Source organism: Python bivittatus, unplaced genomic scaffold (assembly GCF_059951505.1).
Source record: "Python bivittatus isolate LINGU-HERP-01145 unplaced genomic scaffold, Pbiv_v1 ctg000700_np1212, whole genome shotgun sequence".
Lineage (NCBI taxonomy): Eukaryota > Metazoa > Chordata > Lepidosauria > Squamata > Pythonidae > Python > Python bivittatus.
Genome location: NW_028277098.1, coordinates 43593539 through 43619158, shown reverse-complemented (window position 1 = coordinate 43619158; position 25620 = coordinate 43593539). Strand labels below are relative to the sequence as shown.

Here is a 25620-nt window from a genome sequence, read left to right as displayed (position 1 = left end):
GGCATACTTTTTTGATGCCCCTGAACTGGATGTCCTTCCACTGACTACAGTACTTCCACGTAATGCAACAATAGGAGTAACAAAGGCTCAGTAAATAAGGTAAGATGTTACCTTCTTAGAAAAACTTTTTTATGTAACTGGACTTGCTGCAACTGTTTTCAAATTAAGCAGTAATACATGCCATTAAAGTGTGCTTGGATTCTTAGATGGTTATTTCAGGCACATTTTTCCTGGTTGCTCCAGAAGAGATTGGTTCCACAACAGCTCCAGAACATCTCACACAAAGCAAGACTGGCACTTCTACACAACAATCCAACTTGCTCTGTTTACAAGGGGAAGGTCATAATTAGTGCAAGGGAAATGCAGCAGAAGGAGTTTGGATGTCTTTGGGAAAATTCAGGATGTCTACTTGTAGCCCCTCTCCCCTCTGCCTTGAGAAGTTTCAAAATGAAGGGCTAGTTAATAAGTTATTAGAGGAAACTCAGTGACACAGTAGGAAATAGAATTGTCATTAGTAAGACATCATATATAATCTGAGAAAAAGGATTCAGTAGAGTTTAAAGTATACATCAAACAGGGCCTTTTTATATTAATTGGGTAGAGGTGAAGTCTGTTACTGATTTTGAATGGTTCTACCACTTAAAAATCTGCTCCTGTCAATATAATTCCATTTTGATTTTGGATTCTTGTTTAGTGTGGGATGGAAAACTGGAAAAATTAACTTATACTTTTATTTAAATAGGATATGCCTAACAATTTCCTTAATGACTAAAATTAAAAATTGTGGTTTCAGTATACTGATATGTTTGCCCCTATGAGTAGCTGTATCCATATATATGAAATGCATCCACAGGATTGACTGGGATAAGATGCATGAGGTGTATATGGTATGGTATACAAACTCACCAAAGAAACACCAACAACTAGATAGAATCCAGATCAATGTTTTATTTTCCAAAGGCAGCAGGTTACAGTGTGTAATTGGTATCTGGCACCAGATAAGCCAAAAGAAAGAACTACTGAGTTACATAGGTCTTATGCAGAATATTGATCAAGGACAGTTTGGACATCCATATTCATTCAGAGGAGACCTGAACTGAAAGAATTGCTTTACAGTTAACAATATAACCATAGAGAGAGATACAGGAATCCTTCATGGGATGAAAGCATTTCTTGAAAGGCCACACAGTAGCTTTGATACCCAACTTGTGCCAAGGCTCTAACTGTTATTCTAGCAAGCCATTCCTGTACTTTACTGCAGAGAAATAAGGAAGGCCAGCAGCACACTTATATTCTTGTGTCTGCTTCAGGCATGAATGCTAAGCTCAGTTAAAAACTGGCCCAGTAAGGACATTTTATTCATAAGGGTGCTACATGGATATATTTTGTACAAACAGATTTGTATGTGTGTCTTTTCCAAAAAAAAAAAAGTTATAGGAAATTGGAGAGAATGGCTTTGGTATACTGTATATTTTGTGTGTTGATTAATTGTACCAGCTGAGCCTGAAAAAAATGCAGTGAAGCTGATCAGTGTTCCATAAACGATGCCACTGAATAAGAGTCTGCTGCTTCAGCCAGTGATCAGTTTATATTTCTGGCAAAAATTATCCAACCTTACTTATTCCTGCCATGCAGTTGTAATCTGTGACTTCTATGAAGGAAATGCCTAATAGTAAAGAATGGTGATACTTTTGTGTATTTCACATTGTTTAGCTACTTAATTTTCATCCCAGATATATCTGTCTTTATCAATATCTTTTATTGGGCTTTCCCATACTAAAAAGCCAAAAGATCTGAAAGAAGCATCTGTGAATATATAATGTTTTTACCCTGTATGACAACTGCATGACCAGTCATTGATGGACTTTATAGACCTTCTGCTCTTTGAAGCAAAAAGTGAATTTGGATTCAACTCAGTGGAGTCAGCTTCACTTGTGCACTTTCATGCTTCTAATTTATGATTCTTAGAATCTTTTGAATTATTTAAATACATTTAGTGCCATTAATTACAGTTAACACAAAATGCTACCTCTTGATTAATACTTTTGTAAAAATGTTGCTCTGAGGAAGCTTCTAAATATTCCTCATTTATAATGTATTATATAGCAGGAGAAAATATAGAAAGAGGAGGTGTCACTGGGAAAGGAGAGATAAAAATCTATATCAGATATTCTATATGAATACCAAATATTAAAACGATCTAAATGCATAAAATAATTACTGTCTTTTATATTGAAAAATATTTTCTTTCAAATTACTTGGCTATTCTTCCTTCAAAATGTTAAGCACTCAAAAAAACAAAAAGGGAACACATTTGGGGTCATCCAGTATTTAGGGGGATTTCCTCAAGAATAGCAACAAAACAAAATGTATAAAGTTCTTATGCAGTAACTAAATGTAATCTACATAGTGTAAGACTAAACAATGAGATGAAACATTCTTCCTTTGAATATACCAAAAAAACCACTTGACTCAAGTTGACTGCTACTCACTTGACTATTAGTTTTCAATGGCAAATACCCCTGCTAGGTAAAATTGTTGAGAAGATAAGGGCTAGGCCATACAGTTCAATTTTGCTTCAGTCCTGAGTTTGGCTTTTTAAACAGCTCTGATGGAAAAGAGAAGTGAATGGATTTCATTGAGCATCTTGAAAGACATGGAACACAATCCTGATAGAATTGTCTCAGCTTTTTGGTGCCTTTTGATACCATTAATCATGAAATCTTGATGAGTAGAGCCTATTGGTTAAGGCAGTGTTGTCCAAACTTGGCCACTTTAAGATGAGTTGAAGTCCACTCATCTTAAAGTGGCCAAGTTTGGACAACACTGGGTTAAGGGCTTGGAATAGTGGTTCTCCTATCTGCATATCATTTCTAAAAAAATATTTTGGGGACTTTTTTAAAATCCCAAATTGCATCATGCAATTCAGCAAGGTTCCATTCTGTCTTCCATGCATTTCAATCTATATATGACTATACTGGGACTGATCAAGTATTTGGGAACAAGATTCTACTAATATGCAGATAATATCCAGCTCTTTTTCTTCTCTTCTGAGCCAAGAGCATATGTACTAGACCAAATCCTGACAAGATGGAGGTCCTACTGAGTGGGTAGTTCTCATGATCTGAAAGAGGATAGGCAGCTTGTTCTGGATGGGGATATATACCCGTGAAGGAGCTGTACATAATAGGGGAATGCTCCTATTGATTGAGTTTTGTCACTGGAGGCCTAGTAGTGTGGAGTCTCTTTGCCCAGCATTAACCAAACACACTAATTAGGGTTGATCCTAGATGCCTATCCTTATTTATTGATCCTCTTGTAATCTTTCATTTGGACTGCTGTATTGCATCTTATATGGGAGAGCAATTGATAACAATCCAGAAATACTTTTGTTGCAAAATATACCTGATAGGAACAGTAGAGTTGAAAGAACTACACCGGTTGCCAACTTGATTCTGAGCCAAATTCATGGTGCTACTGAGCTTTACTTACAAGGCTATTAGTAATCTGGGATTGCATTTTTGAAGTACTGTGTTAGCTTTCTTGGGCTTTTGGATTTAGGGATTGGGAGAATGTCCCATTTTGTTCCACTATTAAGGGGAAATATATAGACTAGTCTCTGGCTGTGAACTGCTTTCCTACAAAATTATATGTGACACCAGTTCTTAAAAGGTTTTGATAGCGATCTAAGATGGTGTCTAACAGACAGTGTAATGAATGTGGGTGGGATCTGTGGATTTTTTCTGTCTGTTCATTATAACTAATTTTAGAATTGCTGTTATCATCTAGGAGATTTCTATGAAGTTCAGAATCAGCTGAATTGCTCTGCTTGAGAGTAATTTTGTTGCTCCACAAAGAGATGCAACCCCAAACCAAACCTGGACCATCAGGAAACTTTGAGTGTGATTTGGTACCTCTAGATATTGTAAGAAGGCAGACATACTGTCTATAAAAAAGTATGCAGTCTGCTTTTCTATAAAATGTTACGGAGGGGAATGGAGAATGATTTAAAAGACTTTCCAAATTAAAATAATTGCTGTTGAACATTTGTTGTCTTTAGGAACCATTTTTTTTAAATTCAGCTGTACTTAGTCTTTACAGTTTTATGGGGGATGATTTCCTTCCCATGCTATGACCTGCTGAGGCTCATTTAGCAATGATACAAAAGAAGAATTCTCCGGTGTGGGGCCTACTGTGTGGAATGATCTCCTCACTGAAATTGGGCAGGTTCCCACTTTGCCAACAAAGACCTTTTTGTTCCGGCCTTTCCTCCACTATTTCTTCATATTTATCTACACCGATAATAGTTGAGTCCCCTTGGCTTTCATTTTTCAATTAATTTATGTCACTGTATTTTATTGTTCTTTTGATGTTTTTATTGTAAATCTGATGTGTTTTTAATAAAATGGAAATCTCTATATACATTTTTAAATACTTGTGTCTATAATCTTTTCCACTACAAGTCTAAAATTTGGCAGACTTTTTCCCCTCAAGAGGGCAACTCTGCTTGTCTGTGTCATTTAACGTGGCCAAAACTAACAAAGTTACAGACACTTTTCATTAAGTATATTTCTATATATAGATACAGTAAGAATTTATAGGATTTTTAAATGACAATCCTATACTTGAGATGTTGGGAATCATTTCCATAAGTTTAGGCTTTTCTGCTGCCCCATAATGCAACATCTTCCAATCTGGCCATGCTGTCTGAGGATAAGATCTGGAAAGAACATCATAAGACTTTCTGAAAAACATTTTACGTTTGGTTAAAGCTGAAGAGTAGGAGTTAATAACCTAGGAAGATATTTCATAGATCATTGGTTTAAAACAGTTGTAAAACTATAGCATGATTGTCTTTTTTGCCTAGAACTGATATTCACTGCCTGCCAAATAGATCCTTTAATCAGTGCCTATTCAGAAGTAACCTTGTTGAATTCAGAGGAATTTGCGTGTTGGTTTGTTGCCATAATCTTTTAAACAAAGAATTATCTTTCTTCACAGTCCTTATCTGAACACCAATATCTGGTTTTAAAGCAGTAATAAAACCAGTGCAATAAAAACAGGTTTTTCTGCCCTTGAACACTGTACAGCTGTCTCAGCCATTTTTGTTATTTGGTCGAGTTCTGAAAATTCTGCGATCTTTGGGTGAAAAATTTGTTTCAAATTTTAGCTATCTATCACTGAACATCAACAAAATTTTAACAGAATTATACATAGATACTATTGGTCTGGGCAGCAAGGAGGCCAATAATAGTGGTGAAAAATGGACAGATGATAGAACAAATGAAAGATGAAGTAGGAAAGAAAGCCATTTAGCATTTTGCCTCAGGCAACAAAGTGTCTAGCCACTGAATCTAATAACTACATCCATATTATTGAATGTACTCTGTAACAGTTTCTTCATTAATCACTGAAAGCATAGTGGAAAAGTATAGTTTTTTAGTTTTTGCCCAAAAGCCAGTAATATGGGAACCAACTTAATTCTCTAGGGCCAAAGCTTCATTACTACACAAAATCTTGGCTAACTTCCCTTTCTGCCAAAATCTGGCCAGTACTATATATGTATAGAAAGTTACTACTCTGATTTTTTCAAGCACTGATAGATTTAAAAGGATCATTTTTTTCAAATGTACATACAAGAATACTTGACTGACTCATGAAGCAAATTACCTTTTCACCTGAAGAGGTTGCTTTAATTGAGAAAGAATAAATAATAGTTGATAATGCCTTCTCTTTAAAGCCACGGTTGACAAGGGCATTTTAAGGCATAAGATCACAACAATCCTTCTTTGAATTTGAATCTTGGAAGAATCAGGACAAAAGGATTTTTTTTAATGCAATATATAATTAAACCTTGGAATTCACTACCATGAGATACAGTATGGTGCTGGCTACTAGCTTGTCTGGTTTCAAAAAAGGGTTGGACCAACTCATGGAAGTCATGGGGATCATTGTCTAGTAGCCTTGATGGCAGTGTGACTACCTCTGAAAACCATCTACTGGGAGACTAGTGGGCTTCCTTGTGCAGTTGGTTGGCCACTGAGAAAACAGATTCCTGGACTAGATGGGCCAGGGGTCCAATCCAGTAGAGAACTTCTTATGTTCTTAGGTCACAGCTGTCTCCTAATACTGCATCCTTCTGGTGAATTAAAAACAAGATGGAACTGTTTGAAAATTATTTTAACTATTAAGGAAGAATATATCTCTGATGTACTATTGTTGTACAATATTTACCAAACTCATTGAAATACAGTCCTGCTCAACAAGCTAACATTAGACACCCCTTTCCTCTGATATCCAGGAATAGTGGATTTAAAAAGACAAGACATCTGCAGAGCAAATTATTTTTTGGAGAGTACATCCACATGTTTCCAATACTATTGTCACTGAGAAACTCCCATGTCAATTCAACTAAACCAAAGCACAGCTGTTCTGTACCTTTGTTTTGAAGCAAACACCCTATCATTCAGTTGGAAGAACTGTCCTTTACCTAGGGTTTACTGTATGTTATTGATTAGCCTTTCTATAAGTGTGTGTACACATAAATTAGTTTTGCCAAAGACTTTGGTGACCACCTGTTTCAGAAAAGTACTAAACCTATGTTTAAAAGTAGCCTGAAAAATAGCTGACAGGCCCTGGGGTGGATACAGAATCTCTCTCTGCAAGATACTCCCTTCCCCCAGTTCCAGGCAGCTCAACTCCACATCCTACTCTTTCATGGAACAAAGGCACTGAGTCTCAAACTATGGTCTGCAGACCATTCTAGTTTGCATACAGTAGATCCATCAGCTGCTCTGTCTCCCATGTTCCTCTTCCTCTTTCTCACTGCCTCAACACCTGTCACTACCAGGCAACTGGCTAAACCAAAGCCATTCACTGTCTTACTGCCACCTACCCACCTACCCTGCCAGATCAGAGCTAGGGGTGTTTGTTATTGGTTCACAAAAATTAATCACTGGCTGAAAACTGGTTCATTGAAGTATGTAAGGGACAATACAAGTAGCCACAGGAGTACTAACATTCAGAAAACAACAATAGTGAAAAGATTTCAAGTGTGGTTACCTAAAGTGAGTCCACATGGCTGCGCCAAGTGGAACTGTGATCTCATACAAGCAACCCAAAAAGAAAAGTGCAAATTGGAAATTAAAACAACTCATCTCTTAAATGAGATCTCACTGAGCTGGAAGTCTATGGTTCTCTACCCACCCACCCCCATGTGTTTTATATTGTAAAACATCAAATGATACCATGAATGAAGTTGTGGCAAATTCCACCCCTGTAATCATGTCACTGCACAACCTTCCCTCCCTTTATATGGATGTGGGGGGGGGGCTTGCATAGTGACTTCACTACACATGTTCAGATGCCATGAAAGCATTTGTTCCTTGCTTGCCATTTACCAGTCAACAGCACACTGACTGCATCCCATTGATGCTGATCTGTTTTTGCTTGCAAAAAATAGTTAAAGTACCATTGAAAATATTACCATCCTCAACTTGAAATCAGTTGATTTCACTGGCTATAGCATAGATGCCTCTCCCATGAATCCTTCAATGCTCTGGTGGCATTGTCAGACAAAGCAGAATGGATTTATGGGTAAACAAATACAGTAGAATTTTTTTTCACAAATGCAAAGCAAATTGGAAAGCAAAGATCTCTGCTGCCAAGGGTGGAGTTGCACTCCCCATAACAAAAGTGGGTAAATGTCATCCCATACCCATAGTCAAAAAGCTTGAAAAGCCAGCTGTCAAGTACAGTATATGACAAATAATATAGAGAGAGAAGGCAGGATGAGCTGTTGAGAAAATCCCCCATCCTTGTCATCAAAAATCCACAGTGGGGAACTTGTATTCTTATCCCTGAAAACCCAAGCTACACAAGAAGTGATATTAGGTTTGTTACCAGCTATTTCGTGAGACATGGTGTGGATTAGAAGAGTTGCACAGAGATAAGGTACAAGGTACAAACAAGGTACCAGCAAGGTATAAACAAGGAAGCAAGAACTATACCTATTTCTTTAAGGAATTTTTATTGTCAAGTTTAGGGGTATGGTACAGAATCTTAGAAAATGCAGTAAGTTGCCAGACTTTTTGCAGCTAAATTCAGTAATAAACTCTTTCATGTCTTGGTGTCTACGTCCAACATTCCTTCCATTATTACCCAAGTTTTCGCACAATCTCTTATATCACTGTCTTACAGCACTGATAGAACACCAGTATGTGCAAATAAGGAAGAACGGTGCTACACTTGTGAAAAAGTCACACCTGAATGCAAGGCCACACATTGCTCTATTTTCAGAAAACAGCTGACATCAGAAACAACAATAGTAGACTGTTCAGCCCTGATGCAAATTGTGAGAAGTGTGAACGTGATCAAAATATGGGCTTTGAGCGCATCTTTTCAGCAGGCTGGGTAAGGAAATGGGCAGTGAATACAAGACTCAGCTTTTCCATGGAGAAGTAGGCTAGCTAGCTGTGAGAAAAAGTCCTCGTAAGAGTTTTTGAATGATGGGGAGAGATCAAAACATTTCTTGATGAAAATGATAAGGCCACTAAAGACATTTTGTGTGATTTCAAGTAGCGTACCTCAGCTACCTCAGCTATACTTAGTGCTCTGAATAGACTTAACCTTTCATCTTAGGGTCATAACATCCCAGTTTTTAATGTGGAGCATATGATTTCTGCTTTTCTTCAGAAGTCTGAAATGTGGTGCGAATGGTTTGACCAACAAAAATTTGCCTCCATTTCAATTCTTGATCATTTTCTCCATTCTTCGGTGGAAGAAATCAACTCAGTGTTACTTTGTTCATTCCAAACACACTTCCATGATGTGCTTCAACAAAGCATTACTGAACACTGTCCAGAACTGGACATAGCCAAGGAATTAATTAAAAATTCATTTGCTACTGTTGCTCAAACTGAATCTTTCAAACCTCAAGTTTCTGAGAATGTTATGCTATGAAAGTGGTCTTTGTGAGAAGTCCCTTCCAAATTTCTGGATTATTGTGGTGAATATCCAGAAGTGTTCAACACAGATGCCATACTTGCTGCCACTCCTGATGACCTAAAACTGCAAAATTGGGTTTACAATTCTAGTGAAAATAGAAAGAAAAGGATATGGTATTTGACCTATGCTTTGGAGTATGCCTTGAACTAATATTCTCTTATCCTGGTTATTATTCTTGTAATAGTATTTCATATTATTTTTGTAATATTAGAGCAGAAACAGCGTCATACCTCTCTCTCACATAAAATATTTATTATTCAGATATCTATATTTGTTCAATTCGGTGGTCCCCGTATTTTCCAAGTATTTATTTAGTGGTCCATGATTTTGGAAAAATTGAGAAATACTTCCTAGTTCCAATCAAGGGGAGATTTGGGCAAATTTATAAATATAGACTTGTTTCTAGTAATCAGAAAGTGATGCTCTTACTTGTGGACAAGAAATACAATTGGTTAAGCAAATTAATAAAAAGACAGAACAATATATTGGTCTTGGATCAGGGTTGAACCTGAATGGACAAGTGATGGATTATATCCTGGCTTAATTATGCAGAAGTCTCTCCCAACCTAGTCTACTATAAAAGAGTCTTATAATGATAAAATGGAAAGTCCTAAATATCCCACATTTGTATTCCTTGAAGATTAAGCATGATAAAAACAAAATAAAATCCTGAATACTTGATAGCAAGGCAAAATCCACTGAAATCAATGAGGGTTACTTCCCTAGATAGTTTTATATTTTGATTAAACTGTCTAGAGAAGTAAGGTCATTGATTTTGCAAGGAAGAAATCTACAGTTATTTCCTGGAAAGATTTCTCTGGATTTCAATTCTTAAGTAGATGATATAAGCCTTGTTACTGAACGTGTTGGACACTACAACATTATTTATTTTAACCAACATTCTGTCGAAGGCTTTGGGTTTTCTTCAGGTTAAAGAACTGATAGCTGTTATGATGTTGGTCATTTGAGGTAGCTAACAAGCCTAGCAATGATTAACTTTGGCCCAACCTCTCCCTTTTTCCCCTTTTCGCTTTGCTCCACATTGGCTTCTACTTTGCAGAATGTAGGAGCCTCTCCTTCTGCCAAGATGTTCAGAATGAAGAGATTTATGCAGAGGATCTGGATTCTCCTGCATGTGTGCCTGTCTACCATCATTGGTAAAATCTGTATGCTCTTCTTCCCAGATACTGTAAAGAGATATATCCTGAAGCAGGGAGGAAAAACCAGCATAGGAGAGAACCCAAAATTCAGCTATGAAAATTGGGGTCCAACTTTCTTCAGCTTCCCGTACTTATTCTTTGTCTTGAAAGTTAAATGGAAAAGGCTGGAAGATGAAGCCCTTCAAGGCTGTCCTGCTCCTAACACCCCTGTAGCAGATCTCAGTGGAGAAATTCGTCACATCCTGGATTTCATGCATGGTAAGTAAACACCACGACAAAGCTTTTGAGAAGCACAGCATTTGCTAATAACACAAGGGAAGTAGGGAGTCCCATATCAAAATCAGGATACTAATTCTACATTATTGATTAAACATAAAGTGTGTTAACTTAAACATGTCATTTTGTCGTGTGGTTGGAATTGAGTTAAAACATATTAAAATAATTGGGGAAAATTGTAAGGTGGCAGTAGAATTAACAGAGTTAAATAGTTTAATTAATTTTACTATATTAGCAGGAAATAATAATTTAACTTTATATATGTATGATTGAAGTGGGCAAGAATAATGCTCATAAGTAACATATGCTATTGCATATACTGTACATAAAATTGCATACTGCATACAAATATACAAGATTATGTGTATATATATTACTAGATCCAAGGATACTTTTCTTCAAATAAATGCATGCAGGATTGGAGTCTGTACCTCAGATATTTTTTCTTAAAAACTGTATATAAATAGCAAATACCTTCCACAGAAAAGAAACAGAGTTTGATAAATTTTCAGTTAATCCAGATATATTGCCAGCACAAACACAAATTGCACTTTGCCCTCTCTCTTAACATATTCATAAGTTACTGGCTTATACTTCATAGTAACTAATTAACTACACTGCTTTGAAAATTAACACAAAACCCAACTTGTATGCAACTGGCATTGTACACTTATTTTGCATTTTCAAATAATTGCCCTAGGTAACTGAATCAAAATATCTTAGAAAAACAAACAAACAAAAAAACATTTGATAGGAAATTGATAAGGGGTGATGTGAAGAACAGAGATAATTTTGTATTGTTTTGCTGTACTGTGATGTATAATTCATTCACTATGGCTTGGAATTATATGTGAACCAAGCTACTATGGTTTGTTCAACAAATCCTGGCTTAGCTTTATGTGAACAGTCGTGGTTGTCATCACTTAGATCAAGAAGGATTGTATGGATGCTCAACTAAAGATCAGAGCATTATAATATACAATTCTATTGCAAGTATAACCATAGGTTAAAAGACAAAAATGGCTCACCACATCATAAAATCCCTCAAATATAAAGAAGGCAATGTTCAAGAGATCATTTGAATCAGAGGATTTTCATTGGTGATGCCAATAAGGTTTTAAATCTGAATTGCTCTTCTTGTGATTATTGTTGGCTTCAGGAAAAATAGAAAAGAGACATTTTAAAATGAAATACATGCTGCCATCCATCTAACATTTTTATACAACATGCAGATGCTGATTATGAAAAAAAAAATTAAATGCCACGTTAAAACAATTACAGAGGACACTTATGTTGTTCTTTATCCTACCATGCTATTACTGAGAATTAGAATTGTATCATCATAAAATAATCTTAGCAAAATTATCCATGTGACATTAACAAGTTCTTGATAAATGAACTGGTTTCATGTGTTGGAATGAGTACTTCTAGACCAGTGTTTTTCAACCTCAACGCCTTAAAGATGTGTGGACTTCAACTCCCCAAATTCCCTAGCCAGCACTGGCTGGGGAATTCTGGGAGTTGAAGTCCACACATCTTAAAGATGCTGAGGTTGAGAAACATTGGTCTAGACAGATGAATTCCAGAGCTATCAGTAAAAAGAGACTGTGCAGCTATTATATTTTTTCTGCTTGATGTATTTTCAGTACTGAAAGGGAAAAATGGGGAAACTGTTAAAAAAAAAAACTTGTTTGAAAAGGCACAAAAATAAAAGCCTAATTTTGAAGCATGTTGTCCTTTTAAATCTTTCAAATGTTGTATTAATCAGTCACTAAATTTTAGGCGTCTCATATGTACAAAGATGTGACCAAATACTTAAATTATTTGTACCATGTCAGCTGCAAATAACAACTCCCTAATAAATATGAGAACTATAACTATCCTTATTCTTTGAGGATAAGGATCTCAAACGCCTATCCTTATCTCCCAAGACTGCTCTGTGTTTCTTGCAGGTAACAGGCCTTTGGTCCTAACATTTGGAAGTTGTACCTGACCCTCATTTATATTCAAATTTAGCGAGTTTAATAAACTTGTTGAAGATTTCAAATCTATAGCAGACTTTCTTGTAATCTACATTGAAGAAGCTCATGCCTCAGGTAAGGCAAGTGTGCTAAAGGAGTATACTTATTAGATTGTTTGATGGTTAAAAGATGAGAAACATAAACAACTGTATTCCAGGTTATTGATCTGGATGCATTTCTTCTTAAATATAAACCTTACATCTTAATGCAGCAGGCTTAACTTTATGTGATAGAGGAAGCTAATTTAACTTGGAAAACAATAGTATATCAAATATGTATAATCTCCAAAAACATAAAACCCCCAATATTTGGTTGTCTAAGTCAAATGTAATTTAAGAAAGGCTTCTGTTGAGAACCAACAGCTCAGAGAAAGCACCCTCCACTGCTTTCTCTGACACTTGTAACCTCTTATCTGCATGAATAGAACCAAAAACTGTAATAAAAGGTATGGTATCAAAGCCATACATTCATTGTATATTTATCAGCCAGTAGACTCTGGAAAAGGGGGACGCGGTGGCGCAGCGGCTTAATGACGCTGAAAGTTGCCGGCCAGAACTGGTCGACGCTTCAGCGGTTCGAGTCCAGCCTTCGCGTTAGCAGGGTGAGCTCCTGTTTCCTCCCCAGTTCCTGTAAACCCAACAGTTTGAAAACTTACGCGAGTAGATTAATGGGTACTCTCACTCCGGTGGGAGGAAAAATGCTGGCGGCGCCTTGCAAAAAAGGAGTTGGGAGCAGTTGCCGGTAAGCGCGAAAAACCGCGCGTGCCAGAAAAGGGCACGAAGCAACGGAAACCCCGCCTCCTGCGCTCGCCAGCTGGGCTCTGCTCTAGGAAGGAGGCTCTGGCAAACCACTTCCGAAACAATTGCCTTGAAAACTGCAAGGACTCGTCCAAGCAGTTACTGCAGAGTCGGTAACGACTGAGCGCAGATAAAAAAAACAACTCTGGAAGATGATAGGACAATTGTAGAGAGTCATTTAGGTGTAGGCATGATAAGAAATAGCCCATAAGACTTGGCAGTTTCATGGTTTTGTACTTCTGGAAGGAAAAAGAAAATAGGAATGGAAGTGGAGTTGCTACAGTACAAAACCAAGAAACTCCATGCTGTTACAGATCCCACTTCTATTACTAAATGTAAGAATGAACATATGCAATATCATTAGTCTAATTGTGTTCTTTGTTTTAGATGGATGGGCTTTTAAGAACAATATTGTCATTAAAAGTCACCAAACCCTCCAAGATCGTATACAGGCTGCACAGATCCTCCTAAAAGAGCAACCCTTATGTCCAGTGGTTCTAGACACAATGGAAAACTTGAGCAGTAATAAATATGCAGCTCTGCCAGAAAGACTGTATGTGCTTCAAAAGGGAAAGGTTGTGTATAAGGTAAAAAAAGTTATTACTGTACATATTTATATGATGTACAGTAAGGCCTGGTTGCTTGCAAAGCTAAACATGTACCTGAAACCTTGTGGGAGAGATAAGTTGGCTTGGGGGAAAATGCTGTCTGGAATTGCTTTTTTTAAAAAACAAGTAAACTCAGTGCATCGTTATGCATATTTTCATGCAACATCTTATGTTTTGCTGTTTATTTTCCATATCTGAAAGAAAATAGCATCTAATTCAGTCGGGGAAATGTAATCTTGTCTACTTTACCCAATTCTGAAATAACTGGCATCCTATTATTAAATTGCATTAAATAATTGCAAGATGCTACATAGTCTTACACTACATGCTTTCATGAAAAGCCTAATCTTTTAATCTCTGTATAATATTTTATAATTTTTAATCTCTTTATAGTATTTTAGGATCTTTTGCCTATACTCTATATTCCCTTTCTTAGAAATTGGTCAAGGGATTTTTTTTTTCCTTTTTACAGGGTAGACCAGGACCCTGGCATTATTGTCCACAAGAAGTACGTGAATTTTTGGAAGAACTTTAAATCCAAAAAACCACCCCAAAGCAACCTGTTTGTGAGCAGCACACAGATTCCATTGCCTGATTACATTTTTTAAAAGTATTTTTTATTTAGAAGGGGCTGTATACATTTAGAAAGGGTAAAGGTGAAAACTTGTACATTGTTATGTAATCAGCAGTCATAAACTCTCAATTAAATACAAACACAAACAATAAATTAACCATCTATTTATTATATTCACTCTAGATTACTTGCAAATGCTAATCTCCATCCTTGTAATTGCCAGCAATGGATGCACATATTACTTTAGACATTTGAAAAGTATCTTTGTGATTTTTTTGGGTAAGCAAGCCATTCAACTGAAATGACTCACCAGAGTTTCAATCATATTTGAAATCATGGTTAATTTTTTTAAAAATGGAACTGAAATGACATAATGGAAATAGTCAGGATCACATGATGGCTTGCTTCATATAAAACAGCTCCTCAATGGTCAAACAGGCCAGTGATCTCTTCTTTAGTGACAGGAGCATGACAGCGTACACTTCCCAATCATATTCCTCCCACAGAGCTGTATTTGGAATTGTTAGTCTGTGGTCATTTGGATCTGCAAGATATTCTGAACAGAAGCAGCCTTTGTACAGAACCAAACTTTCTGGATGCCTACACAGGACATTGCTGCAGCACCAGCTGGTATTTGTAACAGACTTACATGCATGACTACTATGAAACTCCAACATGTGCAGGTGCATATGATCCTTTGAACCCAGACCTCTTCACTTAAGGATAGAAGCACAATCATGCCTAGACTTAATGGTGTTTGCAGAGAAGAACTTTCTGAATGGAATAGTTGTAATAATTTTCTTACTTTTGTTTCTATTAATATTTGTTTATGATAGTCATAGTTTAAAACATGGAGAACTATGACCTGATATGGAAAAAATATTTATAGAAACAAGATGCTAAATTAAATAATATTAAACTGTGTCCAAAAATCTTGTCCAGCTTGAATTTGTTTTCTTTAAATATGGTATCATCTTATTATATAGTGACTGTCACTTGATAAAATGATGGAGTGGAACCTTGCAGTCTAAAAGGAAAGATTGGCCCAGACTAGATCAACTATTTCTTATCAGTTAAGCTGCACTGAAGATATTGGGCAACATTACAGAGGTTTTGATGAATGAACATTCTTGACTATTTTTCCACCTCAGCTATAATATACATCATCATATAAATATTACCATTTCAAACAATGTTCATCAGTTGAGATTTTTAACAAATTTCCATTAAGAAGATTAAAAGCCAACTGCAGTTAGTGTACTTAAAGAGTCATTATACTGCATTAATGCCAGCTACATTTTTAAAAAGGTTTATAATATAGTGTTGAATGTATTGCAATCAAAATATTGAATTTGAACTTTCTTGCGATAGTCCTTCTGCTATCACCCTATGAACTGACACAAAAGCATCAAAAGCAGATAAAATGATGACTCGAAGATACGTAGCTTGGATCTCAGGAAACTGACAAAGAGAAAAAAATATATTAACAGCAATAAACTATAGATATGATGTAACCAAATGAAGCATTTTAAAATCTCATTAATTTCCATGGGAGAAGTTTCAGTATAAGATTTAAACATTTAAACATTTGCTGTCAAATGTTGAAAATGGAATATATGAAGTGCTACACTACTCAGCATTATAAAATGCTGTAGTAGTGTACCACTTCATATATTCCATTTTCACAGCCATACTTTGGTGGCAGATACTTCAGATCGCTTAAAAGCTTGTTATGAACAGAATGTCCCTATATTATTACCATTTTGCTTGACATTCAATAATCTGTAGAAAATTGTCAACCTTGGAGACTTAGTGTATTACATATCTTGAAGTTAAATATTTATATGTAATTGCAACTAGAGATCTCTATTTACACAGAAATACACAAATTACAATAACATCCAAAATGCTAAGATGTCAACAATCATGAATTCATCTTAATAATCCTATACATAATACAGTACACAGCCTACAATCTTTAAAAAAACATTTTTACCTGACAGTTCTGCTAAGCCCAGTGGAACTTGCTTCTTAGTAGGCTTAGGTGTGCATCATGTATATAAGTAACTAATTAATGTGAACAAGTTTTAAAAGCACTTCTCAATCATCACTAGCATTAACTCAGTAATTTCAGATATGTGGGTTTGGCTGCCATTTTTGTATTTTAGATTTTCATGCAGAACATGCCAAAAAAAAAAAAAAAAAACCTCCCTCACGCTGAGCTCAGCCCCTGGTAACTAGAGGGACACATAGTTTTATTTCCAGCAATATGGAAGTGGTTTGCCATTCCCTCTGTCTGTTTATTTTTTAAGTTCCCTGTCTAGCCTATGTCCTTGGATTTCCTAGAATCCTCCCATCCAAGAAGTAACCAGGTTCAACCATGTTTAAGATTAGCCTAAAGTTGCTTAAGTGCTGTCAACTCTTATGGCCATATATCATAGTATAAACATAAAAATACTTTTCAGATTTTTCTGATACTTTTCTTCAGATTACAATGTAAATCTAATAAATCAATATTTCCAAACATCCATTTTTTAAAAAATTCAATACTTTAGCTCAGTTAAAAACTCATTATCTTTTATGTTGTGTTAATACTAAAGATACTTACAGAAAAATCTTCCATTTGTAGTTCCCCATCTTTACATTGCAACTCTGAACGTAAAAATTATACAATTTAATATAACTCTAGAAAATAATTAAAATGTACAAATGGTTTCTTACATCTTTACTAGAACCAATACTTAATCCAGTAAAAAAAATTAAAAATCAACTAATCCTACCCCTAAGAATTTACCCATATTTTGATGTTAAATAACCAACATAAAAGCGGTCAAACAACAAGAATTACAAAACAGAAAATAAAATTTCAAGTGACTTCTTATATATAAATATAAAGGCAAGTTATTAGTAATACTAAATACTAAAATTCTGAGCCTAAACTAAGTTCATAATATTATTTAAAACCAAAACTTCTAACTGAAATATTAATAAATAAAATCTAAACAGATTATACTGGTAACACTAAAACTTTAAATCTAAAACTGCTGCATATATGGTATATATACAACAATAGAATACTTTATCATCTATCAATCAATGTTTTTATTTTAGTCAGCAAACAACAACAATTAGGAAAGGTTGGAAGTAATTCTGTATAGCAAAACTTAGCAAAATCCAGAGAGACATAGTCTCACTGGCCAGATAAAAGATTGTGGGTATAAAAGAGATCCGTGTGCTCTGGATATTTTACTACTTGAGGATAAATAAAGCAGGCTCTAAGATCTCTGTAAAACACGCAATATAACGGGCAGTAGATTCCTAATAGCTCCTATGCCATGTAACTGAGCACCATAGAGTATTTTCTTATATCTGCCTAAAACAGCTGATGGCAAGACATTAAACCAATCTAGTATTAGAGGCTCTTCAATTTAGAAACTCTGATAAAATTTAAATATGTTGCAGGGCTAAAAAGGGAGACTGCTTACTTAAAAATACATGTGGTACCAATAGAAGTGAATATGTGTAGCTCAGGGTTGAACTGTGGAGTCCTTGGGGTTCTCTGAGCTTGCTTCTTTTCTTGCAAATGTTTCATTACCTGGCTAGGCAACATCTTCAGTGCTAGAATGGGATGGGTTTGCTCTCTGTTTATATACTGTGGCATGTGCTGCCAGCGTTGGTGGAGGTGGAGGTTTTGTTTTGTTCCTTTGGTAGATCCTTGATTAGGGTATTGTTCACTGCTTGATTGTGTGCCTGGTGGTAACCTTTGCTTCTCTGGGTGATGATTGCTGGTGAGGTGATCTTCTGGTCTTTTGTTTTCTTTTCTATTGTCTCTTTTGAATAGTGTGTAGATGCTGTTTATCTCTATGTGTCTGTTGATTGCTGCCTTGTCTGAATACCAAGCTTCCAAGAATTCCCTTGCATTTTTTTGCAGTTTCCCAGTTAAAACTATGGTTAAGTCTGTCCATGTGTTGTGAGATTAAGGAGTTTTCATCATGTCTTCTGACTGCTAGTTGGTGTTCATGGATACGCTCTGCCAGCCTTCTGCCTGCCTGTCCTACACAGTGTTTGTTGCAGTCCTTACACTGTATGTTGTAGATGACTCCTGTTTTTCTTCTTGTGCTACTGGGTCTTTTGGTTTACTTAAGATATTTTGGAGGGCTTTAGTTGGTTTGTGTGCTATAGAGATGTCATGTGGTTGAAATAGTCTGTTGGTGGTTTCTGAGACGTTTCTGATGTATGGCAGTGCGATCCTTTTCATAGCTTGTGTTGGTTGTGTTGCAGTAGGTTGAGTGGTCAGGCACTTTTTGATAAAGTTGCATGGATATCCATTTTGTTGGAAGATGTATAGGTGGTCTGTTTCCCTTTTCTGCTGTTTTGGGTTGCTGCAATGCATTTGTGCTCGTTTGAATAACATTCTTACACAGCTCCTCTTATGGGAGGTTGGGTTGTTACTTTGGTAATGGAGTACTTGATTAGTGTGGGTTGTCTTCCGATAAACTTGGGTTTCTAATTTACTGTTGTTTCCTCTACTGATGAGGATATCCAGGAAGGGTAGTGTGTTGTTGTTTTCTTCCTCTCTAGTGAATTTTATTCCTCTGAAGATGTTGTTGATGGTTTCATGTGTCTTCTCTAGTTGTTCCTTTTTTATTATAACAAAGGTGTCATCTACATACCGGATCCATACTTTAGGTTGTATGTGTGGAAGTGCTACAGGTTCTAGGCGTTGCATTACAATCTCTGCAATAAGTCCTGACAGTGGTGATCCCATGGTTGTGCCTTTGATTTGTTGGTATATTTGTCCATCAGACTGAAAATAGGTAGTGAGGCAGAGGTGGATGAGGTCCATGATTTTGGGTATTTGGATCTAGGTGTATTTGGTTAGGTCGGGTGTGTTGTGTAGTACTGCTGATATGGATTTTTTTGCTAGTTCTGGGTTTATGGACGTAAAGAGTGCTGTGACATCAAATGAGACCATAATTTCACCTTCATCTATGTGTACATCTTTGATTTTCTGGAGGCATTGTAGTGAGGAGTTGATAGAGTACTCACTCTTCTCTGTGAGATGTCCAAGCTTTTTTGTCAGTTAGGTTGTCTAGTTTCTGTATTGGGTTGGTGTTAACTGAGATGTAGGTTTCTTTGTCCTCTAATAACTTTTTGGCTTTTTGCAGGTATTGTGATTTATCCATAATAACTGTGGTTCGGCCTTTGTCTGCTGGGAGGATGATGATGGATTGGTCCTTCCTTAGGCTACTGACGGCTGCCCTATCCTTTGCTTTGAGTTGGTGTTGATACCGTGTTCTTCTGATCTGTGGTATGATGTTTTCTTGGGTCTCTGGGTTAAGTCTTGTAGTTTTGAATGCTGCTTCTAGGGCTGCGCCGAATTCTAGTTGATTAGCATCATGTTATAGTTGAGGATTTTCTGGAGGATATTGTGTTCTGCAGTGGATAATGGCCAGCTGGACATGTTGATTACCCATTCTGGTTGGGGTACCTCTTTGTTTCCGGGGTTTAATTTGAGTAGTTTAGTTTGAAGTTTTCTTTTTCTTTTCTCCACTTGTCTTCGGGATGTGTTCTGGATGGTGGTTGTCAGTATATTAGTATGCTCTGGGGTCATGATCAGTTCTAGTTGTTCCTTGAGAAACTAGACAGCCTAATCAAGAGAACCCTTAATGACCTAACCAAGAAAGGCCCGATCACATAGGAAGAACAGTGGCGTATGAAAAGTAGTGGACTCCTCCTCCCACGCTTCTATGGACGACCAAAAATACACAAGCCTGACATACCGCTCCGACCAATTGTATCTTTATCAGGGACTCCAACATACAACATAGCGAAAGAACCGACAAAAAAGCTTGGACATCTCACAGAGAAGAGTGAGTATTCTATCAACTCCTCACTACAATGCCTCCAGAAAATCAAAGATATACACATAGATGAAGGTGAAATGATGGTCTCATTTCAAGCTCAGAGAACCCCAAGGACTCCACAGTTAAAAATACATCTCTAGGCAGGTAACACTGATCTAATTGTCCAGAACACGTTATGTCAATACTTTCTTAGCCTGCTTGTGCCCCAGAGACAGAAGGATTCTTGAGAGAATCCATTAAAATGCAGGTTTTTTTCTGATAGGTATCTCTTCCATTTAGCGTTAAAATTATCTTCTAATATCAGAGGGGTCAAGCCAGTGGATAAAAATACTAATGTTAACCAATAAGCAAAGAAAATTAGTCATAACTTGGATTTTATCTTAATTAACTCTAGCACCCAAAAGGAAGACAACACTGAAACATGGAATGGAACATGAAAGATGATTCTTAAAAACTTTGACTGCAGTTTCTAATTTTGAGTTATTATCACAAGGCCCATGCTGCACACTGTACAAAAGCTAGGAGCACCCTTTGACAGAAAATAGCTTTAAGGCAGCAGGCATCCCTTCATCAACAGAAAGTTCTAATTGCCAAATGCTGATTTTTGAGCATTCTGGACTACATAGTCCAGATGAGCATGTCTCCCATTGGAGACCAAAAAAACTATTCCAAGACATTTAAAGACCTTGAATTGTTTGATTTCAGGGCTATTTAAGTTGCTGCTTCTGAATTCTAAGATGTTTAGCCAATACCACTATTTTTGTCTTTGCACAGTCCCTACGGTGCATAGCTAGCAATCTTAGGGCAAGTTTTAGTCCAGTGAAAGTCTGAGATAAAACTATATAATTGGCATATTGAAACCTATGAGCTACCATTGTGGGGGGAAAGTCAGGATGTTCAGATAGGTGGCCAGAGTTTATATAAAAATTAAATAATAGTGGTGCCAACATACAAACCTACTTATCTTCCCACACCAAGGTAATTGCTTTAATTAGGTGGTCTTGTGATGTAAATTAGATTTTTAGGTAGGGATTTCATGAAGCTTAAACAGCAATAATAATATATGTCTGTCAATAATGGAATTGATGAGTTTATCTGACATCTTAGGTCTGGATATTGAGTAGAAAGCAAACATAAAATCAACAGAAGCTGCATACAGTATAGGGCAAATGCTGCTTTAGCCATACACTTTTCTTCCAGGTACTGTAAAATAAAGGCAAGATCAAGGGAAGAGTGATTAGCTCTAAAGCCAGCCTACTCCTCTGCAAGGATTTGTTCTACTTCCAGCCAATCTAATATTTTTGTATTTAAATGTTTGGCATAAATTTTGCTAATAATGCTTAGTAGACTTTTAGGGTGATAACTGGTAAGACCCTTTCCCCCTTTTTATAAAAGGGACTATTATTGTTATACCCCAGTCTTTTGGAACCATTGTAGAGCAATCAGTGAAACCAAAGGGGGAGACTAAAACCAGGATCCACCATTCTAAATTGTTACAGATAATTTTTGCTGTTAAGAAATCACTACCTTGTGCATCCTTTGGTTTAAGTTGGTTAACCCACTTTTTAATTTCATAGCACATTAACTGGCAGCCAGTGAGGACGTAAATCAGTATTCATATCTTGATGTATCTATACATCTCAGAATCACAGTCACATAACTGTAGATTTGGAAGGGACTGCAAGGATCATCTAGACCAACTCTCCTCAATGTGCAGGAAAACCAACTAAATCATCTATGAGAAATGGCTGTTCAGCCTCTAGTTAAAAAACCTCAGAGGTAGGGAAACCACAGTCTCCATAGGTAGATTATTCCACTACTGTACATATCTTAATCTATATACCATAATGGTACATATCATTATGAAAAAGAAAACCAGAGTCCATAATGTTACCCACTGTTGCGGACTGTTCTTCCCTAACAAGGTAGGGAAGAATTGGGGGCACTGACTTTTTCCTATGGCCACATATCAAAGAAATGGTCAGCTTGAATTCAGAGCATGCCTGGAATTTACAATGGGATAAAGCATAACAAAGAATCAACTGTTGTTTGCTAAGTACAACAACTCAACTTGTAAAAAATACTGAAATAGCCTTTGGTTCTGTAGATTACAAAGGTAATATTGAAATCTAAGAATCTTACAAAATCTGCTCTGAATTTTTAATTCTATACTATTAGCCCAATCTTATACAAAAATTGAGCAACAAACTTTATTTTCAATAACCATAGCACCCAGACTTGATTGAATTGAGTATTAAATTATGATCATCCACTATCATAACTATATTAAATATAATTACCTTTTTCAATGCATTGTTCAAAATCAACTGGATCTTTAGATATACTTTTTTCAATCTGTAATCTCTGCACTAAAGACAATATTTTTAAAAAATCATATTGGTTGCATTGTAAGAATACTAGTTCCACTTTAATATTTCAAAATTGTTAATAAAATAATTCTTAGCTTTAGCACAAGTGCACTTGTAAGACTAATTTCATTTTTACAATTCACAAAAGGAAATGATCAAATGCAGAACTGTTAAAGTACAACAGAAAGCTAGGCTATGTCAAATGTGAGAAGCATTTGTGGTCTGTGATCAATATGTTCTCTGTGTACAAAAAATAATTTGTTATGGACACCTTTTGGGGATAGAGGATTGAAATACACAATGGGCAGGACAATGATATAAAACATTTGGGACCATGATAATTTGGGTTTTGGGTTTTGGGTTTCTCTGTATTCATCCTATTTTAGGGCATACAGCAATTTTAGGCATTTTTTTGTCCCAAAACAATGGGAAACCAGGTCACAATTTTCAGTAACATGCAATCGAAGGGGTTCTAGGGATCACACACGCAAAAGAAAATCACATACATTTCCTATCTCCCACATAGCTGCTTAGATCTACAGAACCATGAACACCACAAATTATAGTCTCCTTCTAATGACTGATCAGTATTAAAAGTGCTGACAAAACCCATAATCTGTTGAAAGAGTGTACTTGAGCTTAAAAGAGGTGGTGTGAATGCAACAGAAAAATAAATTACCTTGGGAAAAAACACAAGCAAGCGTACCCACAAAGAATTATAAAATATTATAAAAAAGAATTGCCTCCACAACTCATATTAATAATTACAAATACTTTCTTATGAATATAGTATGTAAAAAATATTATGAGCCATGGCCTAATTCTTCTAAAGTAGAAATGTCTATACAGTATTCCAAAGTAGTACTATAAAGGCATGACTATTTTTTCACGATATGAGGTATACACTATATGAAGTATTATGTACTTCACTACATGAAGTATTATGGAATATTAAATTAAGAATGGTATATAAAATTGCAGTAATGACATATAATTTGAAAACATAAACAAACATAAATATTATAACTCACCTAAATAACACTGAATTTTGAGTTTGCTAATAGTCACACATTTATGAAAAGAAATAATAAATTCCTGAGGAAACATCCCAGTTGTTGTCCAAAAAGTTTCAGATCGCCTATTAGGAGAGAATAAAATACAATTATAAATCATACTGTGTGAAACTGGCCAAATGCGGTTTCAACATAGTTAAACAAACCACGGCTTAACATAATGTGTGAACCTACCCATATTTTTTAGCCTAGCCTACCTTGAAAGGCTGCTGTGAGAATAATAACATGAGAAATAGAAAAACATACTTTCCCTTGAACTCTCTGGGGAAAAGGGAGGGTATAAGTATAATACAACAAATAAACAGATTTCTAAAATCTTGAATTCTTTCACTATACTTAAGTTTCAGCCATTTCTGAAACCACATAAAGGAGATTTACTTCCTAAAGCAGTTTTTTTCAACCTTGGCAACTTTAACATGACTTTAAAATCCATAATCTAAAGCAATGTTTCTTCACCTTGGCAACTTTAAGATGAGTGGACTTCAACTCCCAGAATTCCCCAGCCAGCATGAGTTGAAGTCCACTCATCTTAAAGTTGCCAAGGTGGAGAAACACTGTCCTAAGGAATCAGTCAATCCTTTCAATACTCAAAACGACCCCGAAGACTCAAGGCTCACCCGTCAATTATGTTTTCCGGAGGGTGTATTTCATCACTGGATGTTGCTAAAATAACACCAGCTCCCTCCGAGCTGAGGCAGTAGTCTGTAAACTTCATTGCGGCTCAAGCTTCGCTAACTGTCGGCACAAAGCGTCTCTTCTCCCTCTCACTGTGCGAGCGGCTCAGTTGCCTAGCAGCACCTAACGTGAAAGCCCGGAAGTGGCGTCACCATCAGGCTCCGCCTCCCTCTTTCCAGGAGGACTTCCGCTTAAACGCCGTTGTTTCCTCTGGAACGAAGAGAACGGCTCTCTGTGGCAGATGTCTTTTCCTACCTTGGAGGAAGTACTGTAGGAGCAAAGAGTAGAGCTGGCGTTTGCTCCTCTTTCCCAAACGGGATGTTTCTTTGCATAGGGATTTGTGACATTTTTGAATGTGTAAATATCTAATAAATAAATGCTGCAAATATAAATACGATCCATGGTTATTTGGAGTGAAATTAACCACGTAATTCTATAGGTGCCTAGTTATTGGTAAGCTTCACTGAGTTCAGTTACCAAAGGAGACAATCTGGTGGAGCAAAAATAACGGCATTAAACAGTGACTGTATAGTTGCCTACGTTTTCATGAACGCCAATTCAGTGAGTTGCAAGGTTGGAATCCCATGATTGAGTTTCTAAACAGGAAAATAAAATGTGGAACCTACAGTGATAATTACTTGAATAATAGAGACTTTTCTCAAAGCCGGTATTCAATGATCTTACAGTACTGTACTTCCAGCTGAGTGAATGCATTCAGGATAAGAACAATGGTTGTACCTATTGTCCACTGAAATCATCCCTCTAAAAGTTAACAGCCAATTAATTATGAACTATAATACGCAGGTTGGAAAGTGACATAATCCTATTCTGCAGTTTTGTTCGAAGGTGTCGGAACGAGTACTGCAGACTTTCCCAACTGAGCGGCCTTGAATTGAATTGAGGCTACAACTCCCACGCTGAAAAAGAATTTTGGAGCAGGTTGCAGCAAAGCATGTCCACTGCTCTTTGTACAACAATGGGATTTGTGTAATGATGCTTTAAAATGTTGTAACAAAACTACTCATCCCTTGGCAGTTCGGGGTTTACGACTCACCTCGCCACCCAAAGCAACATGTTCAGCCAAAGCGACTTTATGTCGAATTCATCTTGATTTTTCACTCATTTTCATGTATACTTCTTCAGTTGCTGGAGTGTTCCATAGATCTATTAGATCCATTGACTCTAGTGAGTGTT

At 36.4% G+C, this 25620-nt stretch overlaps 3 protein-coding genes across 8 annotated transcripts in view; 2 read left to right on the top strand and 1 right to left on the bottom strand.

Moving 5' to 3' along the window:
• Positions 1 to 10327, top strand: part of YIPF1 (Yip1 domain family member 1) — a 21133-nt gene extending 10806 nt beyond the window's left edge. For 3 of the 4 annotated variants that reach the window (XM_007432717.4, XM_025169474.2, XM_025169475.2), the window contains exons 9-10: positions 2 to 99; positions 3790 to 4430. In XM_007432717.4, the coding sequence (XP_007432779.1) occupies positions 2 to 94 (93 nt within the window). In that variant the 3' untranslated portion in view covers positions 95 to 99; positions 3790 to 4430. Of the gene's footprint in view, position 1; positions 100 to 3789; positions 4431 to 10190 lie in introns of those variants that run through there. The other variant, XM_088128460.1, reaches the window with a different exon arrangement.
• Positions 10026 to 15379, top strand: DIO1 (iodothyronine deiodinase 1). The gene is made up of 4 exons (XM_007432715.4): positions 10026 to 10424; positions 12395 to 12538; positions 13648 to 13847; positions 14341 to 15379. Exons 1-4 carry the CDS (start codon positions 10094 to 10096, stop codon positions 14401 to 14403), a joined length of 738 nt encoding a protein of 245 aa, XP_007432777.2. The 5' UTR covers positions 10026 to 10093; the 3' UTR covers positions 14404 to 15379.
• On the bottom strand, positions 15377 to 25620 carry IFT25 (intraflagellar transport 25). Of its 3 annotated transcripts, none has more exons than XM_025169473.2 (5): positions 25481 to 25620; positions 23710 to 23816; positions 22610 to 22678; positions 17051 to 17094; positions 15377 to 15903 (listed from the first exon to the last, which is right to left on the bottom strand). In XM_025169473.2, the coding sequence occupies exons 1-5, from the start codon at positions 25498 to 25500 to the stop codon at positions 15781 to 15783; spliced, it is 363 nt and encodes a 120-aa protein (XP_025025241.2). In that variant the 5' UTR covers positions 25501 to 25620; the 3' UTR covers positions 15377 to 15780. The 3 variants fall into 3 exon arrangements, with proteins under 3 accessions (XP_025025241.2, XP_007432776.2, XP_087984587.1); XM_007432714.4 differs by lacking the exon at positions 25481 to 25620 and adding an exon at positions 24369 to 24553; XM_088128461.1 differs by lacking the exons at positions 22610 to 22678; positions 25481 to 25620 and adding an exon at positions 24369 to 24553.

What these genes read in the sequence shown, in the direction of transcription:
- IFT25 (XM_007432714.4), bottom strand. Translation starts at nt 24,466, where the DNA reads ATGAAGTTTACAGACTACTGCCTCAGCTCGGAGGGAGCTGGTGTTATT. An exon ending in CAAAATTCAGTGTTATTTAG is followed by an intron (nt 22,679 to 23,709) that starts GTGAGTTATAAT and finishes TATTGTCTTTAG; the next exon opens with TGCAGAGATTACAGATTGAA. An exon ending in TGAACAATGCATTGAAAAAG is followed by an intron (nt 17,095 to 22,609) that starts GTAATTATATTT and finishes TTTTACGTTCAG; the next exon opens with AGTTGCAATGTAAAGATGGG.